Below are 19,814 nucleotides of genomic sequence, written 5' to 3' on the forward strand. Positions count from 1 at the left end.
ATTTTTATTGATGAATAGTATTCCATTGTATAGATACACTCACTTTACACATTTACCAGTTGATGGGTATTTGAGTTGTTTCCACCTTTTGGCTCTTGTGGACAGTGCTTCTATGAACATTTACATACCAGTATTTGCATGGACATGTTTTCATTTCCCCTGGGTAGATACCTAGAAGTGAAATTGCTGGGTTTATGATAATCCTATAATTTGTTTCTCCACATCCTCACTGACACTTGTTATTATCTGTCTTATTGATTGTTGTCATTATAGTGGGTGTGAAGTGACATCACATTGTGGTTTTGATTAGCATTTTCATAGTAACTAATGATATTGAATACTTTTTCACGTGCTTATTGGTCATTAATATATCTTCTCTGGAGAAATATCTATTTAAATCCTTTGCTCATTTTAAAATTAGGCTGTCTTTTTCTTATTGAGTTGTAAGAATTCTTCTGGATAAGTCACTTATTAGATATATTTGTAAATGTTTTCTCCCATTTTCACTGTCTTGACTGTGTCTTTGAGTGCAAGAGTTCTTAATCTGGATGATGTCCAAGTAATAGAAATTTTAAATTAGCTTTAAGGTCTTTGCTAACTTGCAGAGATCCTTCATAGAATCTATTTGATTAAAACTCTTTAAATAAGAGGCAATATTATTTTTAACATAAATAATCTTTATTAATGTAGTTATCACATGCAACCAACTACATTTCATATTCTTGCTCATGTTAATTTCAATACTAAAATGCTAGAAAATGTCCACCAGTTATTAGTCCTAGCCAAATTCTAGACTGGAGAAGATGTAAGCAGATTCAGGGATGATGCAAATGAACCTACAGAGTCAAGAAAAGAAGTCCAACTGATTTAAGAAGCTTACAGTACAAACACCACCTTACTCCTCTGGTTGGTGCCTTTCACTGGAAGAGATGGAATAGGTAGGAGGAGCTCATCACTGCCAAGATGGCTCTCCCAGTTGAAGGCTTTTGGATCCCTGATTAAGTAAAGCAAAATTCATTGCCAGCAAACCTAAGAAGATGAAGTGTGAAGGTCTCACTAAGACAGACTATGGTTAGAGATTAATAGAAGAGCAATACGATGCTTGGGAAGGACAAGTTGAGAACCAGTATGAACTAAAAGGCAAGGAACGAGCGACTGAAGAAGTTGGGCCACAGGCTGGGATTGCTGAAGGAGTCAAATGCAAGGGCTGAATCCTGAAGGGATGCAGTTATGTTGCCATAGATGGGGATCTCTGCCACACTTTTAGCAAGGCAGCACAAGACTTTACAGTCAACATTCTGAAGAATACAGCTATCAAGTGGCTTTAAAAGGATTCAGTCCTTCTACTGGACATCATGCTAAGTCAGAATAATGTTGGACAAAATTTAGTATGTATTCATTCAGCAAGTAGTTAATCTGTGCTAGGCATCATGCTAGACGTTAAACTACTAGCACAAGCTGAGATTGAACCAACTCTGACTTCATAGAGCTTACAGTCTAAAGAATGATAAATGAAAACTGGCAGTATAAAATCACAGCTGTACATTTCATGATTGGGAAAGCATGGAGTGCTATAGAAGAAAATACAGTCGACTCTTGAAAAACACAGGTTTGAACTGCATGGGTCCACTTATATGCAGATTTTTTTTTCAATAGTAAATGCTACAGTACTACGTGGCCTGCAGTTGGTTAAATCTGATGATGCAGAACCATGGATACAGAGGAACTGAGTATATGGAGGACCAACTATAAGTTATACTCAGATTTTCAACTACAAAGAGGGTCAGCACCCCTGATATCCCCGTTGTAATAAGATCCATAACAGGGTCCATACAGGATCCATACAGGGTCAATTGTAATAAAATCCATAAGTCAAACTCAGGGAAGGCAGTAGCAACTGTGTATATACATGGGCTTGTAAAGAGAGAAGACTGAAGGAAGATCATATCCTTTAATATGATTACAAATCATATTTAAAAGTTTGACTTTTCTGAACTGTAAAGTATATACTTTTCAAAAAGAAAAGTAAATACTTTCTGAAAGTTTACTTCATTCTAAATGGAAATTAACTTTACCATGCTATTTAAAGTGTCTTTTTCGCCTTCCCCAAGTCATCACAAATGATGGGGCAAAATTTCTTTAATAGATGCCCTATTTAAAAAGCTTATCTTTTGTATCGTAATTCCCACAGTACTTAATGTTGCTATTAATGCTTAAAAATCCCTCAGGCCATATTTGCAAAAGCATTATTTTATTTGCTAATTTTTCTTTGTTTAATAGCATTATTCTTTTGGTGGATACTGAGACTAATTGATTTTCAAATTTAAAAACAAGTTACAACTCAAAACACATGTGTTTAGTCTTTTGTTTAGATCATTCTCAACCCTGGTGCATATCAGAATCAGCTGGGGAGCTTTTTAAAAATACCAGTGCCTGCAACCTGCCCCCAACCAATGAAATTGGGGTCTTATAGGAGGATCTAGGTGTGGGTGCCTTATTTTTCCCCTTCCTATGTGCACCCAAGTTTAAGAAACACTGGTTTACACTACTATTCTACCCTGGCTTTTACTATATCAAAGTATGGTTAGTGGGAAAATAAATCCTTCAGTGAAAATACTCTGCTCTTAAGATTTTCTATGGGGTGGGAGGAGAGGGTATACATAATCAAGCAGGTTAGCAATAATGTAAATTCTTTAGGGATTTTACTTCTGCTACTGTTAGGTCTATTAAACAATTAATTTTTTTTTTTTTTTTTTTTGCCGTACGCGGGCCTCTCACTGTTGTAGCCTCTCCCGTTGTGGAGCACAGGCTCCGGACGCGCAGGCTCAGTGGCCATGGCTCAGGGGCCTAGCCGCTCCGTGGCATGTGGAATCTTCCCGGACCGGGGCACGAACCTGTGTCCCCTGCATCGGCAGGCGGACTCTCAACCACTGTGCCACCAGGGAAGCCCACAATTAATTTTTATTCATCATGGGAATTACCAATCCATACAACAGTGAATTTAAATTTACTGATTTTTTTTAACTGAAATGAAATCTAGATGCTGTTTAGGGTAAGAGACATTAATCTTTTCTACCCTAACACTGATCATGTTTGTTAAGATTTAGACCTGGGATGGTGTAAAATGTTTTCCAGTTGTACTATGGCAAATTGCCCAAACAATTATTGTAAATGCAAGCACCGTAAAGTGTATTGCCAAGGACACTAGTTGGTTAGATCCCATAAAAGAGACAATTAGTCTTGAGATGAAAGTGGTAGCGATGAGGTGACAGTTATTAAAAAAGCAGAACACGCAATGTAGTGGCTTAAATGTAAGTTGTGGATAATGCTGATAGTTTAATGTGTTTGGAGTTTATAATACGTAAAATAATGTTTCATATAAAAAGATCAAAACTGCTTATATTCCGGTCTTCTTTTTTCCTCATTTGCTACGTAAGTAAAGGCACTTGCAAGATTACACTTGCTCTTTCCAAATCATCATTTTACAATGGTTTGCTTGATTTATTATACATATACAGTGTTAATTTATGAAAAATGTTTTCTTCTTACAGGTATCAATTTACATAAACTTATCCAGTATCTACAATACTTATAGTCTATTGTCAGGATAATCGAAAAAATTTGAAATAAAATAATAATAGATAGAATTTTTCAGTGCTTTTTAAGATAACTCAAATGTGGAATTTCTTCTTTGATTAGATTACCTGTAACACAACTGCACCTTCACCAAGACAAAATTGCAACTCAGTCCTTCAGTTGCAAAGATGAATCTAAAAGATTGGATATAGGGATTTGGGCAGCCAGAGAAAGCAGAAAGGGACCCTAAAAGACTTTAGAGTCAAAGACAAACTGCTGCTGACATATTTTCATCTGTACCTTTGCTACCCTGCCCCTTTCTCTCAGAGACCCTGTGGGTAGTGATGGGTCCTTTGCAAAATAAGCCCAAGAATGTACAGGCGACCTAAAGAGCATGAGAACCTAATGTAAACAGAAGGGGAGATCCATCACTTGAACTTGCTTAGAATATTTGCACTGGTTGCTTTGCTCTGCATGGAACTCGCTTCCCCCAGATTTCTTCATGACTGACTTTCTTCAAGTCTCTGATCAATTGTCATCTTCTCAATGAAGTAGTCTTTATTCCTTATTCTTTTTATGCTGCTCTGTTTTTTATATTCTCAATTGCATATGTCATCTTCTAAAATAACTTACTTATTCTTTATGTTTATTACTTATTAGTTTTCCTTCCATTAGAATGTAAGCTACATGAGGACAGGGATTGTCATTTCTTTCATGATGTATCTCTAGTACTGAGAACAGTACCTGACACATAGTATGTGTTCAACAAAGATTTGTTGAATGTATGAAGATCCTGTATTCATTTCTTCTAGTCATCGATCTTTTTTTTTACTCTCTTTTAATACACAAGCTGAAAAGCATAGTTAGAACTTGGATACTAATATTTTGATTATTTTTTTTTCATGTGAACCAAGATTCATACCCTCTTAATCTTGAGGTCATTGGTACTATAGAAAAAAATATACTGGTGTAATTTCCATGTATCCATCCAAGAAGATAAAGACTGAGATGCCTGGACTAATCTTTTTCACTAAATTAAAACGTAAACCTTAGATTTTGAAGGAAGAATTTGGGTGAGAAACAATTATAGAAATAAATTTCCCCTAAGTGTCACCAGAGTAGTAAAATAAATCACCCATGAAATAGTATAGAAATACCTAAAAATTAGTGCCATAATATATATATGTGTTTATTTACGTTAAAGATGACCTACAGCAGAATTCAGTTAATACTGATAATGAGAAAAGGATAAAACCTATGTTTTAAACATTCTAACATACAGAAACAGTAAGTAAAAAACAGTTATGAACATAGAAAATCAATATCCCTTCTTATGGACAGTGACCTAGTTCATACTTTTCACTCTATTCTGCATATGCTTTCTGGATTGATATAACTAAAATAATACTTTATCCTTGAGCATAGGAACTAAAGTTCAAAATCCTTGGTCTAGCAAGACTGTGCAATTCTTTTTCAACCTTTTTCTTCAAGTTTGACTCTCACAATTCTTTCCATTCCAGGCAGTCAAATTGACAACAAAATCTCCGACTTATCTTTTTTGCTGCCGTGTCCACAAGTATTTTTTATTCTATGTAAACAGTCTCCTAACTCTTCTCCACCTACCCAAGTTTTACCATTTCCAGATCAAGTTCAATTCCTCTGTGATGCTGTTTCTGATCAGGTCCGCCTGCAGTAAATCATTTCTCTAAAGCCTGTTGCCCTGCATCTCCTATGCTCTCCTCTAAGTCTGTGTCATTCCATTTATGTTGATAACTAACTTCTCATGTGCATAAATGTTATCCATTTATCAAATTAATGCTTGAAAATAGAAGCTAACTAGAAGAATCCTACATAAATTAAGGACTCTGTAATTTCTTTATGGTTAATTGGCTGATTGGGGCACTATGGTTCAAAGCCACAGGGAATTAGAGATCTTAAATCACAAAAAGAGCTTTTCCTCTTATATATTTCCTGGTCTTGATCAAATAAATCCCTTTTGCCTAAATTTCTTCTTATGTAAATAGGACTGGCCTGTTGACTACAATGTATAAAAGTGATCTAGTAGGAGGTAATTTTATATCACTTAAGAAATAATGATAGAGACATTTAAAGTATGTATTCCTTAAGTTTATATAATTAGAAATTTCTAAACCAAAGAACAAGCTAACTTGTTAAAGCAGTAAAATATCATAAATTTAAAGTTGTCAATGGACTACAATCCATGCACAAGATGAGAGTCCCACCTGGTTTTGTAGACAAGTTCTAATAAATGTTACAGATGCTCAGATAAAAATTAAAAGAATGAAAGCAAACTGGTCCAAAATTACCATAAGTGGTCAAGGAATTCCCCAGGAATTGAAGAATAACACAGAAAAAAAAGACTCTTATAATCACACCAACATAATTTTGAGGGTTTTCAAAAAAAATAATTGCCTCAATTAGTCACAGACAGGAGTATTCTGTTGTACTAATAAGAATACCCCTCCAGGATGCTCAGTCAATAGCTAAGCTTTCCCCAGAAATTGTTTAACTCAGTCTCAAAAATGCCATTTTCAGTAGGAACCCATCCATATTTGTATACTAAAAGTTAATTGGACAACAACAAACGTAAATGATAAAACTCTAATTTTCAGCAAGTTTCATTAAAACACATCTTCTGAGAAAGTGAAACATAACTATTTACAAATGCTATGCATTACCTACCTCAATAATACATTTATACTTTGGGTGGAAACTTCAGGTTTTATACAATAAAGCTCTTTAGGATATTAGGAAAATTATAGTAAAACTCTTAATGAAAACTATGAGATGATAGTTGAGGGTAGTGATGTAAGAGTTAATTGATGTGTCATTATAGATGGGGTATATTATTATTTTGCCATATAAAATATGTAATTATTTATGCTAATTTCCTAAAACATATATTTGTTTCCCAATTCTTATATCATAAAAAGAAAAATATAATTTTAAAATTTAAAGCATTATAATATAATAACAGTACTATTTCCATCTGAGTTTGTTAATATTTTCACAAAACATTTTAATTGTAGTTTATATTCTGCAAAAATCAGCAGTTAGCTACAAACTAGAAAGTCACCATTGCTTATGGTTTTCAAAGGTAAAAGCTTTTGCCTATAAGAATCAAGGTAACTGGACTCCTCTTATATAGTTTTAAAACATTTATATACAAGAATATGGGAAGTCTTCATATTATTCCTATAATTTTTTTTAAATCTAAAATTATATTAAAGTAATTTTGTAAAAAAGTACTCAATAGGGAGTTCCCTGCAGTGGCTAGGACTCTGCGCTCCCAATGCAGGGGGCCCAGGTTCAATCCCTGGTCAGGGAACTAGATCCCACATGCCACAACTAAGACCCAGCACAGCTAAATAAAGAAATATTTTTTTAAAAAAGTACTCAACAGAATGTAGCAGATTCATCATACTACCTTCTTGTAGGTTTTAAGGTTAAACATTTACATGCACTGCATTTTTTCTCTTTAATTGTTTTTGTTTGTACGGTTTCATATAAGCAAAGGTGAAGAATCTGCAATCTCAAGACAGAGAGGACGTGGTTTAGGTGTTTAGGTTTAGGTACAGGGGAGGAATCTGGTAGAGGCAAAAGGCCCAGTCAAAGGAAGTCATTAAGGTAAAGAAAAGCAGACAGAACAACAGCCAGACCCAGAATCCACAGGTGTCAGAATCAGTGAGTGCCACAAGCAGCGGCAGCAGAACTAACATGAGTACTGGCCCTGGTCCTGGCCCTGGCAAAGAGAAAGAATGAATGACTTAGTTCTGATCAGTGGACATTCAATATCTGCCTTTGGTCTTTTATTATTCAGCCTGTTGGATTTTTCTCTTGTCCCACTGGTCTGGATTGTGATATGAAGGAAGCCAAAAGCTGACCAACGAGTATTTCTTTTATTTGGGATGTTAAGATTACTTGACATTACAGAATAGTAACATTGTACTGACTCAATGAATCAGCTCTTTAGAAGACAGGAAAGAAGAAAAGACTAAATAAAGTGTCCTATAGTAGACTATATTAACTTATTTCTCAATTTGATCTTTCTTTGATACCCTGGTAACTGCAAGTAAATTTAGACTACTACAAGATGTTAATATGGTTAATATGTTCAATTCTATATTTAATTTTGAGTCAATTTAGACAACAAATATGTGGTTATTGAAGAAATAAATTTCCCTCTTAGCTGTTGTTTTTATAATGTGTAAGTATGTTTTTTGTATACTCTGTTCTTTATTTTTAAAATAATGTGTTTTTTAAAATAATTTTTTTTATTTAACTTATTTATTTTTGGCTACGTTGGGTCTTCCTTGCTCCGTGCGGGCTTTCTCTAGTTGCAGCGAGCGGGGGCTACTCTTTGTTGCGGTGCATGGACTTCTCATTGTGGTGGCTTCTCTTGTTGCAGGACATGGGCTCTAGGCACGCGGGCTTCAGTAGTTGTGGCATGCGGGCTCAGTAGTTGTGGCTCGAGGGCTCTGGAACGCAGGCTCAGTAGTTGTGGCACAAGGGCTCAGTTGCTCTGTGGCATGTGGGATCTTCCTGGACCAGGGCTCGAACCCATGTCCCCTGCATTGGCAGGTGGATTCTTAACCACTGCGCCAGCAGGGAAGCCCCAGAAACAATGTTTATTTTTATTCAAATGAACAATCATTACTTATGTGGCAATGGAATCGAATATGAGTGTAGAATTAATAGGAGTTGGCAAAAGAGAAATAAGTTCTTATGTTGACGTTTCTTATTTGCATGACTGGAATGATGATTATGACTTTAAACAAAGTACAGGATAGAGGAAGAAGGATTAGGATTGAAAGGGAAATGTAACTTTGGTTTGGGACGTAAGGGAATTAATTTGCCACATGGATATCCAGATGGAGATGACCAGTAGGACCCTGATTTTTAAAGATTGTGAAAACAATAAAAGCACTCATCATTAAAATTATAAAAAGTATAATTCATTCTTTAAGTATTCAGAATGGATACTTTAGGATTTTACCAGGCTCTACGCTTATCAGGTTTAATCAATATTTTTTCAGAGCTTTTCCACACAAAACCCTTTGTTAGTCACAGTGGGGAGTAATGCTTAAACTAATATACCACTGCTGACCTCAAGGATCTTGCAATCCATTTGAGAAGATGGCACACACATAAAAGTTTTTAAAAGTGCAGGAAAAGGCCACCATTTGAAAGGCCACCATTGGAAGAATTCTGGCTAAACAGATATAGAGGGACGTATGACAAAAGTCCTCTTCTTCCAAATAAAAAGATCTGATAAACAGTAAGTTTCACTGAACGTTAATTTCTTTGCCTATAAATTGCATCAGATGCAAACATGGCAAACAGCAACCCTTTCATTTAAGGAAAGTTGTTTTATTTTGCATCATAGGAGTAGCTACTCCATGGGAAAATATTGCTGGAAACTGGTAATTTTAAGGCAGTATAGTGAAGCTATGAAAGGGCAAAAGCAAGTTCCATAACATGGATAAATCGACAGTAGGAGTAGCCGTGGTGAACTACACGAGTTTTATGAGATTTGTAAACAAATGCCTTGAATGTTCACATAACCGCCATTGTCTAAAGCTTAACTTGGTTTGCCAAAGGTAACTTTGAATGAGGTATTACTAATACAAACAATATAAAATACTAGAAAATTATGAACTATCTTTGTGAAAAGCGAAAAGCTTATATATACATATGCGTATGTGCTTTCCGCACAAAAAAGCAATGCATCAAGGATAACTTGAATGGAGGTGGGCAATATTACTTATACTGCTCCCTATGTTCAATTTACTAAATAAATTATCAGCTCGATTGACTGTACCGGTCCTCTGTACATATTCATTGCTTCAAACAATGCCTTTTAGTTAAAATTGTACACACACATAGACACATACACACAGAATCAATAATTTTAACATATATTCAAATGACTTCTGCTTGTGAACACAGTATTAACCTTTCTACAAAAAGGTACACTTACAACAGTTTAAATTTCAGCTGGTCAGTGTTACATTTGGTTTTTACAAATCTATTCAAAATTTCTTTTCAATGTACTTATAAAATTATATTATTGAATGAAATTGTATTAAAAATGAGATTTCTAGAAAAGGGTGTAGCCATTATTCAAAATTATTCATTATTTGTCTAAGAGAGTTTCAACAATTCTAATGCAGCTATCTTTTTAGGTAGGATTGAGAAATAAATGACATGATCTTCTGAAGTACTTTTAATTTTGTGATTTAGTAAAATAAAGCCTCTTTCCCTTCTCTGACTCCCACAGGAGTCCAATACTCAGGACTCAGAGCTAAGGAGGGCAGGATTGGGAAAGCTTCTTAGCTAGCCTATTAACCTATCCAGCTGCCCTGATACCTTGGTTCCGGCAGTGCACGGTCCTTGTAACAGTGCTTCATTCACTGGTTGGTGATGATTTTTTTCTTCTCTGACTTTTGCATTGAAATACTACAAACTAGTTTATTAGTTTGATCATTAGGAACTCAGGGGGGAAATCTAATGTTGTTGAGCTTATTTGACATGGAAAATAGAAATTAAATACTTTAATTTTAAAGTATAAGTATAGGAACTCCAACATTTAATTCAGTTGAGAATCGGAGTAAACAAATGACAAGATTAAAGGTATATAACAACATGAATGGCTACATGAAAAACATAGACTTTCCTGATCGAATACTTTACTAAAGAACACAGTCTTCCCAGGAGATGTTTAAAAAGAGAATATTATAAGCATTTGGCTTGGGTAGTTTTCAGAATAATTCTGCCTGAAAGCAAAGGATAAAATTAGATGGTCTCTCCTACAATACAATTCAAGGAAGACTGTTCAGAAATCAAGTGCTGTATTAGCATTGGAAAAAAAATGATTATAACTTTATTTACACTAAGCACAGTAGTCTTATACACTTACTCAAGATTATATGGGAAGATCATATTTTCTTCTGCTTGTACCTGAATGTGATTTTAAAATTCGGTGAGATTTTTCCATTGGCAAATACTCAAGAGATTTAAGTTGTAACAATATATTATTATAAAATTATTTATAAACATTAATCCTCAGAAGGAGATATTAGTAAAATGTGAAAATACTCAGCTTTATATCATATGTGGCTTATGAAGCTGAAAGTTACCTGAGCAGTTCTATGTAATTTGTAATTGTGTGAATACATCCACAGTAATTTTTAAGAATGAAAATCAGCTTAGGGTTTTTATCACAGCTTTAGAGTCAATAGGTTAGCTTTGTATCATGGTTTAATTCTGTAAAACAAGCAGAGTACCATCAGTGTTAAATGGGTATAAAATCTGTTTCACATAATTAGGAAAAGCATCTACAATTTGGCTTGCTTTACAGATTTCAATTTGGGGGATATTTTGATCTTTTTTACTGCTGCAAACTTCAAAAGGGGTGAATGAAATTCAAATCTACAACCGCACCCAGGACAATCATTGTCTTATGATATTAGAACCCCATTTGTAGTTGTGACTTGAATAACACTGATGTACAGCACAGACAGACCATTTTCAGAATAACTAGAGGGGGAGGGAACAGTAAAATTTCCTAGAACAGGTTTGTTTAATGTACAATTGGTCTCTGTCACTAAACAATGTTGTATAACAGTCCAATTTGGCAATCTATTTCTATTTGTCATAAAATCTCTAAACAGCAGGATAGTATGACTGAGGTTATAAACTGAGGTTAAAAACCAGTTATTATTTATATAATAGATAATAACACTACCATGCCAGTTACCCAAGTAAAGCTATTAGGGAAGCAGAATAAAAACCAGAAAAGATTTGAGAGTTATGCCCTGAGGAGCTTTTTCTTTTTATAGTGGTGGGGTACAGAAAATGCTTCAAAAGCAGAGAAATGACCAAAATTCAATGGTGTATAATAGATCTTCTTAGAGGAAATAATTATATCAAATTCAGTTTCATTAACTGAGTTATTTGTAATGAGGTAGATGGACCTAGAGTCTGTCATACAGAGTGAAGTAAGTCAGAAAGAGAAAAACAAATACCATACGCTAACACACATATATGGAATCTAAACAATCAGTACTGATGAACCTAGGGGCAGGGCAGGAATAAAGACACAGATGTAGAGAACGGACTTGAGGACACAGAAGGGGAAGGGGAAGCTGAGACGAAGTAAGAGTGTAGCATTGACATATATGCACTACCAAATGTAAAATAGATAGCTAGTGGGAAGCTGCTGCATAGCACAGGGAGATCAGCTCAATGCTTTGTGACGACCTAGAGGGGTGGGGTATGGAGGGTGGGAGGGAGGCTCAAGACGGAGGGGATATGGGCATATATGTATCCGTATAGCTGATTTACTTTGCTATACAGCGGCAACTAACACAACATTGTACAGCAATTATACTCCAATAGAGATATAATAAAAAAATTCAATTTCTATTCATATGTATACAGGGATGATAAGGTGAAACTGTATAGCCAACTCAGTTTTTTACTCCAAAAGAACCATCTTAAGAAGAACTACCTTAAGAAAAAACATGTTGTACTTCATTAAAAAAATACCTAAAAAATCCAGTCGATGTTCCAAAATTTTTTTGTAACCCAGAAGTTGCTGGAATTTAGGAATCATTTTTCCCCATAGTAGCAATGCCATAAAATATTAGCTTCCCTGGTTAGTGCCCAAAAGCTTATTGGACCCATAATTTTGAAACTATGTATTTGTACTAACGTGGATCCAGGCAGCAGGAATGATACTGAGGGGAAAAAGCATCTCTCCATTAATCTTGGGCATAGGACTAGCCATATACAAGATTTTAAAATATGGAATTTATCACCAGTGCCATTTTGAGTATCTACTAAGTGTCAGCAACTGGGATAGATGTTTATATATGTTAGCTAATGTATTTGTCATAGCAACTCTTCCAAGTGGAGATTATTATCCCTATTTTATACCTGAATAAAATGGATACAAAGCGTAATTTATCCAAGTTCATACAGCTACTAATTAGTTAGAATGAAAGCCCAAATCTGCCCTACTTTAAAGCCCATGCTGTTTCCAATATGCCTTATTGTTTTTGGAATCCTCCTTCCCTCCCAAATACACACACACACTCCAGACCCCCAGGGTCCTCCTGCTTTTGTGGATCTCCTACCAAAACTCTGTATTCAAATCTGCCTTGTACCCCATAGTGCTCCCAGCTCTAAAATTATCCATTTCCACTGTCTCAATCCAAACTCAAAGCCCATTTGTGCAGCTGACCTTAATTGGATATAAGATAGAGATAGTCCCTGCCAGCCTAGAGGTCTGCATTTAAGGAAAGGAATTTTTATGTGTGTGTGTATTATATAAATATGTGCTTACACATATAAACACACACACACACACACACACACACACACACACACTTATATATGTATGATCTTTTAAGCCTGACAATGCAGTAGACAATCAGGCCCACTTCAGGTGACTGCCCCTGAGGTTACTTCTCTTATACTATTCCTGTTGGGGTGCTGGGGTAAAACCTTGGAACAAGGACAAGAGTCACAGTGAGCAGAATTGGAAGAAGGTGAAAAACTTAAGTGTCCCACTTCACAGTCATCTTTTGCCTGGAGCATTATTGGCTCAGAGTTCTTGGGCCCTGCTCCATTTTTACAGGCTGCACATGGGCTTCAGGTGGGAAGTTAGGCTTGTAGAGATCCCAGAGGATCCATGTGAGGCCTGGCATCCATAGTGATTCCCTTCAGCTAGGGCTTGAGAGAAACCCTGAGTGGTGAGACCCTCTTCTTCCTCTGCTCTCAGAAAAGATTCAAAACTACTCTAGGGAAAGTCTAGGCTTATAGGGGTATGGATTTCCCACAAGACCAGGAAGCCACAAAGCCCTGGTAGATCTCCAAGGAAACTCTAAACTAGTTGGTTCCTTGCTGTCAACCATCTGGCAGCTTCCAAACAGTCCTCCTGATGGGTCCTGTGCAGCTGTGTTCTGGGTTTCCATATGGCCCTGCCAGAGGTCCCTCCCTTAAACAGACCCGGCTTCCACGATTAGCGTGCACTCAAAACAGGTTAGTTATGGAATACATTAAGTCCTAAAGGCCTCATGGGGCTATTGACACTTCTTTGCACTACTTCCAGGGCCCCAGGTTATACTGTAAGTGAAAATTGAGGAAGTCTCACAATCCTAAAGCTCTGACTGGAACATGCAACAGGACCATGTCTTAGGCACCATTTTCCAGTGCTTTTCTTGGCTTCATTTTAATGATTTTCCCACCCTGAAAGATAAACTCTCTCTAATCTTAAAGTCGTGCTTTAGAAAGTATCTCTCTCTTTCCCATTCTTGAATGTACCTGGTTCTGTTCCTCAAGGACAAAAATTGAAGACTGATCAATTTTTTTCCTTTGGCATTGAAATCTTTCGGGCATTTATTTGCATTCACTTGGCCAAGTTATAAATACCATCCAACACCTATATCATGCCATTTCATTACTTAAAATAATAAATTGGTTTCACTTAACAAAATACAAAACCATATGAAGTCAGTCTGTGTACCCAATGGTTAGGAACATTTAGCAGCTGTTGGGAGGAAAAAAGAGATGCTGAAAAAGTCAGTCCGCTGTCCAGAACACAAGATCAGTTATAGATCACAGATCCGAGAACACCTGAAATGTAATGTAAGTAGTTCTTTTTCATCCATGGCTTCCCTGGTATACCCAAAGAATCTGAGCTTTGTTTTGGTGTTCTTTCCCCCCCACCCCAACTGCTCTCAGCCCCTGTGAGGCCTGTTCCCTTGGGGCCTCTGGTCTTCACGGGGTCATGTTTCCAGCCATATGCCTAACAACACAGTACCTGACACACAGGCCCTTAATAAACACCTGTGGAATGAATTTTGAAACCTGAACAAGGAAGACTATGATGTCAGGAGAAAAAACACAAGTCCAAGAACCAAGAAATTAGTTAGCTGAACACAATTTGATAATAATGACGGCAATTATATTTGGGTTTTAATGACTACTTTATATGTGCCCAACACTTTACTAGAAGTTTTTAAAATATAATCTCATTTTATTTTAGCTTAATCATCACAACATTAGGCAGGCACTATTACCCCTATTTACAGATGAATAAGCTGAGGCTTTGAGATGTAAAGTAATATGTTCATGGCCACATAGTTAAATGTATATTACCTGGGATTAATATGTGTGTCTGTTCAATGCCATAATCAAAACCCTTTTGATCTGGTCCTCCATTTTTTCATCTATTAAACATGGAAATTTTAATAGTCATTAAGATCTCTTCCAACTTTAAGATGTTCTAGATATCAAGTGACTACCTCTCAAGAGAATTTAGAATTCAATGAGTTTCCCTTGTTGATTAAAATCCTGCAAAAGACAAAGAAATGGCTCTCTAAAGGTAAAAATTTAGAACCCGTGAGAGGAAAGAGAAAAGGAACTTTTGGGCAGTTTGGGCTTTTCTAGGGTTTTTCAGATCCACCTAAAGCTAGAGTTAGCCTTGTCTTTTTGCAGGAGTTATTATTTACTGATAACTTACTATGTTCCAGACACTATGCCAAAACTTTATATGTATTATTTTATGGAAATCTCTAACAATGTCTATGAGATAGTACTATTGTTATTAACAGAAGGGGTACCAAGTTTAACTTGCATAAAGTCACACAGCTAGCATGTGGTGCATCTTGGACTCAAACCCAGACATGTTTAATTCTGAAGCCCCAAATTTTAACTTTGAAGTTATACTACTTATGCATGCTATTTTTAGTTTATTTATCTATGTACATTTAATATTATTTATATCAATGTCATTTAATTCTTTTGGTCTTTTTTTTTTTTTCGGTACGCAGCCCTCTCACTGCTGTGGCCTCTCCCGTCGCGGAGCACAGGCTCCAGACGCGCAGGCTCAGCGGCCATGGCTCACGGGCCCAGCCGCTCCGCTGCATGTGGGATCCCCCGGACTGGGGCATGAACGCGTGTCCCCTGCATCGGCAGGCGGACTCCCAACCACCGCGCCACTAGGGAAGCCCCTGGTCGTTTATTTTGAAATAATGGCCCTGAGATGTAGATCAGAAATCTGCTTAGTTTGTTTGCTAACACATACACCAGTGCCACATATGTGGTGACACTTACCAAGTATTTCATGATGCATGCCTTTCAGTGCAATTAAATACCTTTGGGTCACTCTCAGTCATATGCCTATGCGTTACAAACTGTTTCCCTCTCCCTCTAGATATTTCTTTCTGTCCAAAGTGGATAGATGAATAAGAATCAAAGAAAACAGACAACCACATCGATGTGGAGGTTTGCAAACTCTGACCTGAAAAAAATCTCCATAGAGAAAACATAACAGAAATCCTACCTCACTCAGTGTGTTCCCACAGTTCATTCTGTACTTATTAGAAGGGATTATTGACACTTCTAGAAGATACAATCTCTGAGACCCTGATAGCAAATTAACTTTAGTATCAAGAGGAATTCAACTTAGTTGTTACTCTCTACATTAAGACAGACTTATTTTCAGTTTAACTCTGACTTTTGTTACACACTATTAATCTACTTGCATGTATGAAGTAAAAATTCACATACATTTCTCTTCTGCATTTACCTTCTCAAAGAAGTGACCTCCAAATTAAGTTACATAGGAAGTGTGGAAATGCTCAAAACAGACCCATTTAGATCTGTAACTTTTGATGGGAGGAAGATATTTTAGAAGCTATAACTTTTTTGATCAAATAAGTATTAGTCCATTTTTGCTTTAGCCAAGTACACATTTTGTAAAAGAACACTAATAAGGTGTGCTGTTTTTCCCTAACCAAATTCTTCACAATGAAATCCAACTGCAATATTCATTTAGAAATTTGATAATGCTCTCTTGTGTGAGTTTTAGGAATATTTGAAACCCCATTGCATATAAATTATATCATGGAAAAGCTGTATAAATATTCTATTATGGCACATGCTGTTCTAAGGATCTGTCAGGATTTCCTTTATACACTCCATTTTGAGTGGTATATAAATCAGATGTAAAAATTCACGTTGGACTGAAATTCAGCACAAAAGGCCTCCTCCAGAGGCAAATGCTTGTTTTCAAAATGTGGTTTGAATTATGTTGGTCATTTTTAAGTCATAGAAGTGCAGAAAATGTATTTGTGGTTTTGAAGGAGAGAGATTTTTTCCATTTTTATAACTCATTAGGAAACTTTACAGGCCTTTAGACCATTTTGTGGTTTAGCTCTTCTCAAGTTTTTCCCCCAAAGCAATATTAAAACTTGAATGGTGTCCGCTATGAATCCAATGGTTACTGTTCTGAATACAAATGTGGGTATTGATATATATCCAGTTATACATATCTTAGACTAGGAGAAGTTTCAATAATATCATGACTGGGATAGATTAGGCCTAGCAGTTATCCTTTTTTGTTCTTGCTATCAAGTCAAGTTTGCTCTATCAAAGGAATCCTCTATCTTTACCATAGTTCAGCATGTAATGCTTGTAATTTTAAAGCTGCATTTCTTAACTTGCAGAAAAATCCAGAGTTAAACGCTGCTTCTTTTATGAGGTCTTTGACAATAAGGCTACGCCTTTTTTAAATTTCACTTTTCTCTAATATATAGGGCAACTTGCAGCATGTATATTAGATATTCACAGATGATGATCTTATTTGTAAAGTATTTAATATGTGTATGTTTATGTATATAAATAGTTTATTAAATAGTGTTGAACTTATTTTATCTATATAGCTAACATGTTGCTGAATAATTTCATAAACTGATAAACTATTACTTTAGCACATAGAGATTATGATTATATTATCTCTCAATAGCATCAGTTAAAACCTGAGAAACTTTTGTTTGGACTAAGAAATGTAGCATATCTCACAAAGTCAGATAAACCAATCTTTCAAATGACTTTAAAGGATAATGAAAACAGAAATATTTTATATGATTGAATTGCTTCACCTACATTATATTTAGTTCATTAATGCATTAGAATAACACATTTAGTAGTTATTATTTATTGCTGTATAAGAGATCAAGGCATTAAAGCATAAGAGGTTAGAACCTTCCCAGTGTAATTCTTTATGTTTTTATTTAATTCCACTTAGAATCTGGGTGTCTTGATTCTTAATACAGTTCCCTTTTCATCATCTTACACTATTTCTGGTGCAGTTACTAGAATCCTTGGGTCCAGTGACAGTTATGGTGGACCATCCAGAGGATAATCAAACATTTGCCTGTGGCTGGTAGAGCATGTGGATTCGGCGGAACAGGAGACATCTGTCTCCTCTTGGATGTTTTATCTACTCGCCTACTGTCATGGAAATTAGCCAACTCTACAAGAGATAGAATTGAAGACTCAGTTTTCTTTATTTTTTACATTAACAAGAGAGCAAGGTTACTAATGAGGGGTCATATCCCAAATCTCTAATCTATAAAGCTAATATCCTTATTTCTATTTGGGTCATTTTTTTATTCTGCTCCATTTACTTTTACTAAATTATACTACTTTGTGTTCTATAATGTTACATTTGGTTATAATTATAAACTTTTATGTGTAATTCATCCATCACTCATATACTTCTGTCTTTCTCTTAGCTTATCATTAAAGTCATAGCTCTTCCGAATTAACTTAATATGTATCACTCCAAACATCCCTGTATGACTCAATCAGTCGTTAAAAAGTTCATTACAGCTTTGGGGGGAAGTCTGTGAATTTCTGAGCACTAGATACATACTGAAATACAGTTTTATGTTAATCAGAAATGTTTTGAAGTACGGCAAAAGTATTTAAAAACCACTGAAAATAAATATACATTAAATGACAGAATAAATAGTTTTATATGTTAAGAATCTAGATTCTGTGGTTTGAATTTAAGCAATTTATAACTCGCTAGGTAGGCAACATACACATTGCAGTCCCCCTGCCATCTGTTACATTATACCCATATTTTCCTTACATTTGGAGGATAGATAACACAGTGCTTTTATTTGAATAGCACTGACCTTATTAAAGCCTAGCACCATTGTTTTATACATAAGAAAAATATATTTTTAAACAGAATGGCTATTTCTTACAACCAGTGAAATAAAGAATGACCTTAAATAACCTTAAGATTATAAAAAAGTAAGGAATGTAAGATATATCCTCACCTTGATTTTACCTTTAAGCAGCCTTTTATTTGTCTGTTAGGAACTTCTTCCTGTAGTTTTCCAGGCTCCAGCTCTTGTTCTTTCTTTTGACAAACCAGTATATAATTTGTGCCATTATTATTTGACCAAAATGTACCAACAGAAGTTTCATAACGTATACAAAACTCAACTTTACTGCCATCTTTTTGATAAGGAGGAACCAATAAAATTTTAAAGGAGAATTGGTCAGTTTCACCATCACATGAATTTGGGACATATTCTGCTAATATGTCATAATATGTCTGCCAGTCATCTAAGGACATTCTCACATATACTAACTTCTCAAAAGAAATATTCAAAACTCGAATAATGCCCTTCATACTTGTAGATCCATGAAGATACTCAGTTGATTCCAGTATTGCTTTCTGTACTTGAAGTTGTTGCATAAGGTCTTCTTTTGAAGAAGGCAAGTCAAATAGTGGAGATAAAACATATTCTTCTGTGTGGAAAATGTCCTTCATTAAGTCAAAATCAGTTGAACCACTCGGAAATTCCCAGGAATCAAACTCTTTAACAGACACAAGATTGAACCCAAAGTTGTCAGCAAATGAAACTCTCCTTGCACCTGAAGGTGGATTGTCCAGGTAAATGTCTTCAGATGAATCAGAACCTCGTCTGCTAGGTTGAGGGGAGAAACCAGGCCTGAAGGTAGCTTTAACTTCTTCATCTTCAGAAAGAGAATCAGATAAATTAGGAACTTCTAAAAAGTTATCTTTGCTAATCTGACTAGGTTCTTCAGAAGGCTCCATTGGGCTCTCTGATATAAAATAAGAGAGAACTGTACAACTAGTAGAGGCTGATACTTGAGACCCTGAGGCTTAAAATAAGTATAAGGTGACAGTTGACATTGCAGAAAGGAGTCAGCTCTATAAATAGGTCTGATGGCGTGTAAACTATGCTCGCTTGCCTCCAAAGGCCTTTAATATGATAGCATCCATGTTACTCTCACCAGCATGTTTCAGGTTTAACTCTCAGTTTTAAAGTTGCATATGTTTATGAGTTCCAAAGAGACATGTTAAATCATTTTCTGCTGTG

General features: G+C 35.7%; 1 protein-coding gene across 1 annotated transcript in view; it reads right to left on the bottom strand.

The window, feature by feature from the left end:
* The window catches only part of PPP1R3A (protein phosphatase 1 regulatory subunit 3A), a 37,093-nt gene extending 17,502 nt beyond the window's left edge, over window positions 1-19,591 (bottom strand). The window contains exon 1 of the mRNA XM_029234095.1: window positions 18,741-19,591. Within this exon, the coding sequence (XP_029089928.1) occupies window positions 18,741-19,528 (788 nt within the window). The 5' untranslated portion in view covers window positions 19,529-19,591. The remainder of the gene's footprint in view (window positions 1-18,740) is intronic.
* Between the last annotated feature and the right edge of the window lie 223 nt (window positions 19,592-19,814).

The sequence above is a fragment of the Monodon monoceros genome, unplaced genomic scaffold (genome assembly GCF_005190385.1).
Source record: "Monodon monoceros isolate NGI ecotype Baffin Bay Population unplaced genomic scaffold, NGI_Narwhal_1 Super_Scaffold_2, whole genome shotgun sequence".
NCBI lineage: Eukaryota > Metazoa > Chordata > Mammalia > Artiodactyla > Monodontidae > Monodon > Monodon monoceros.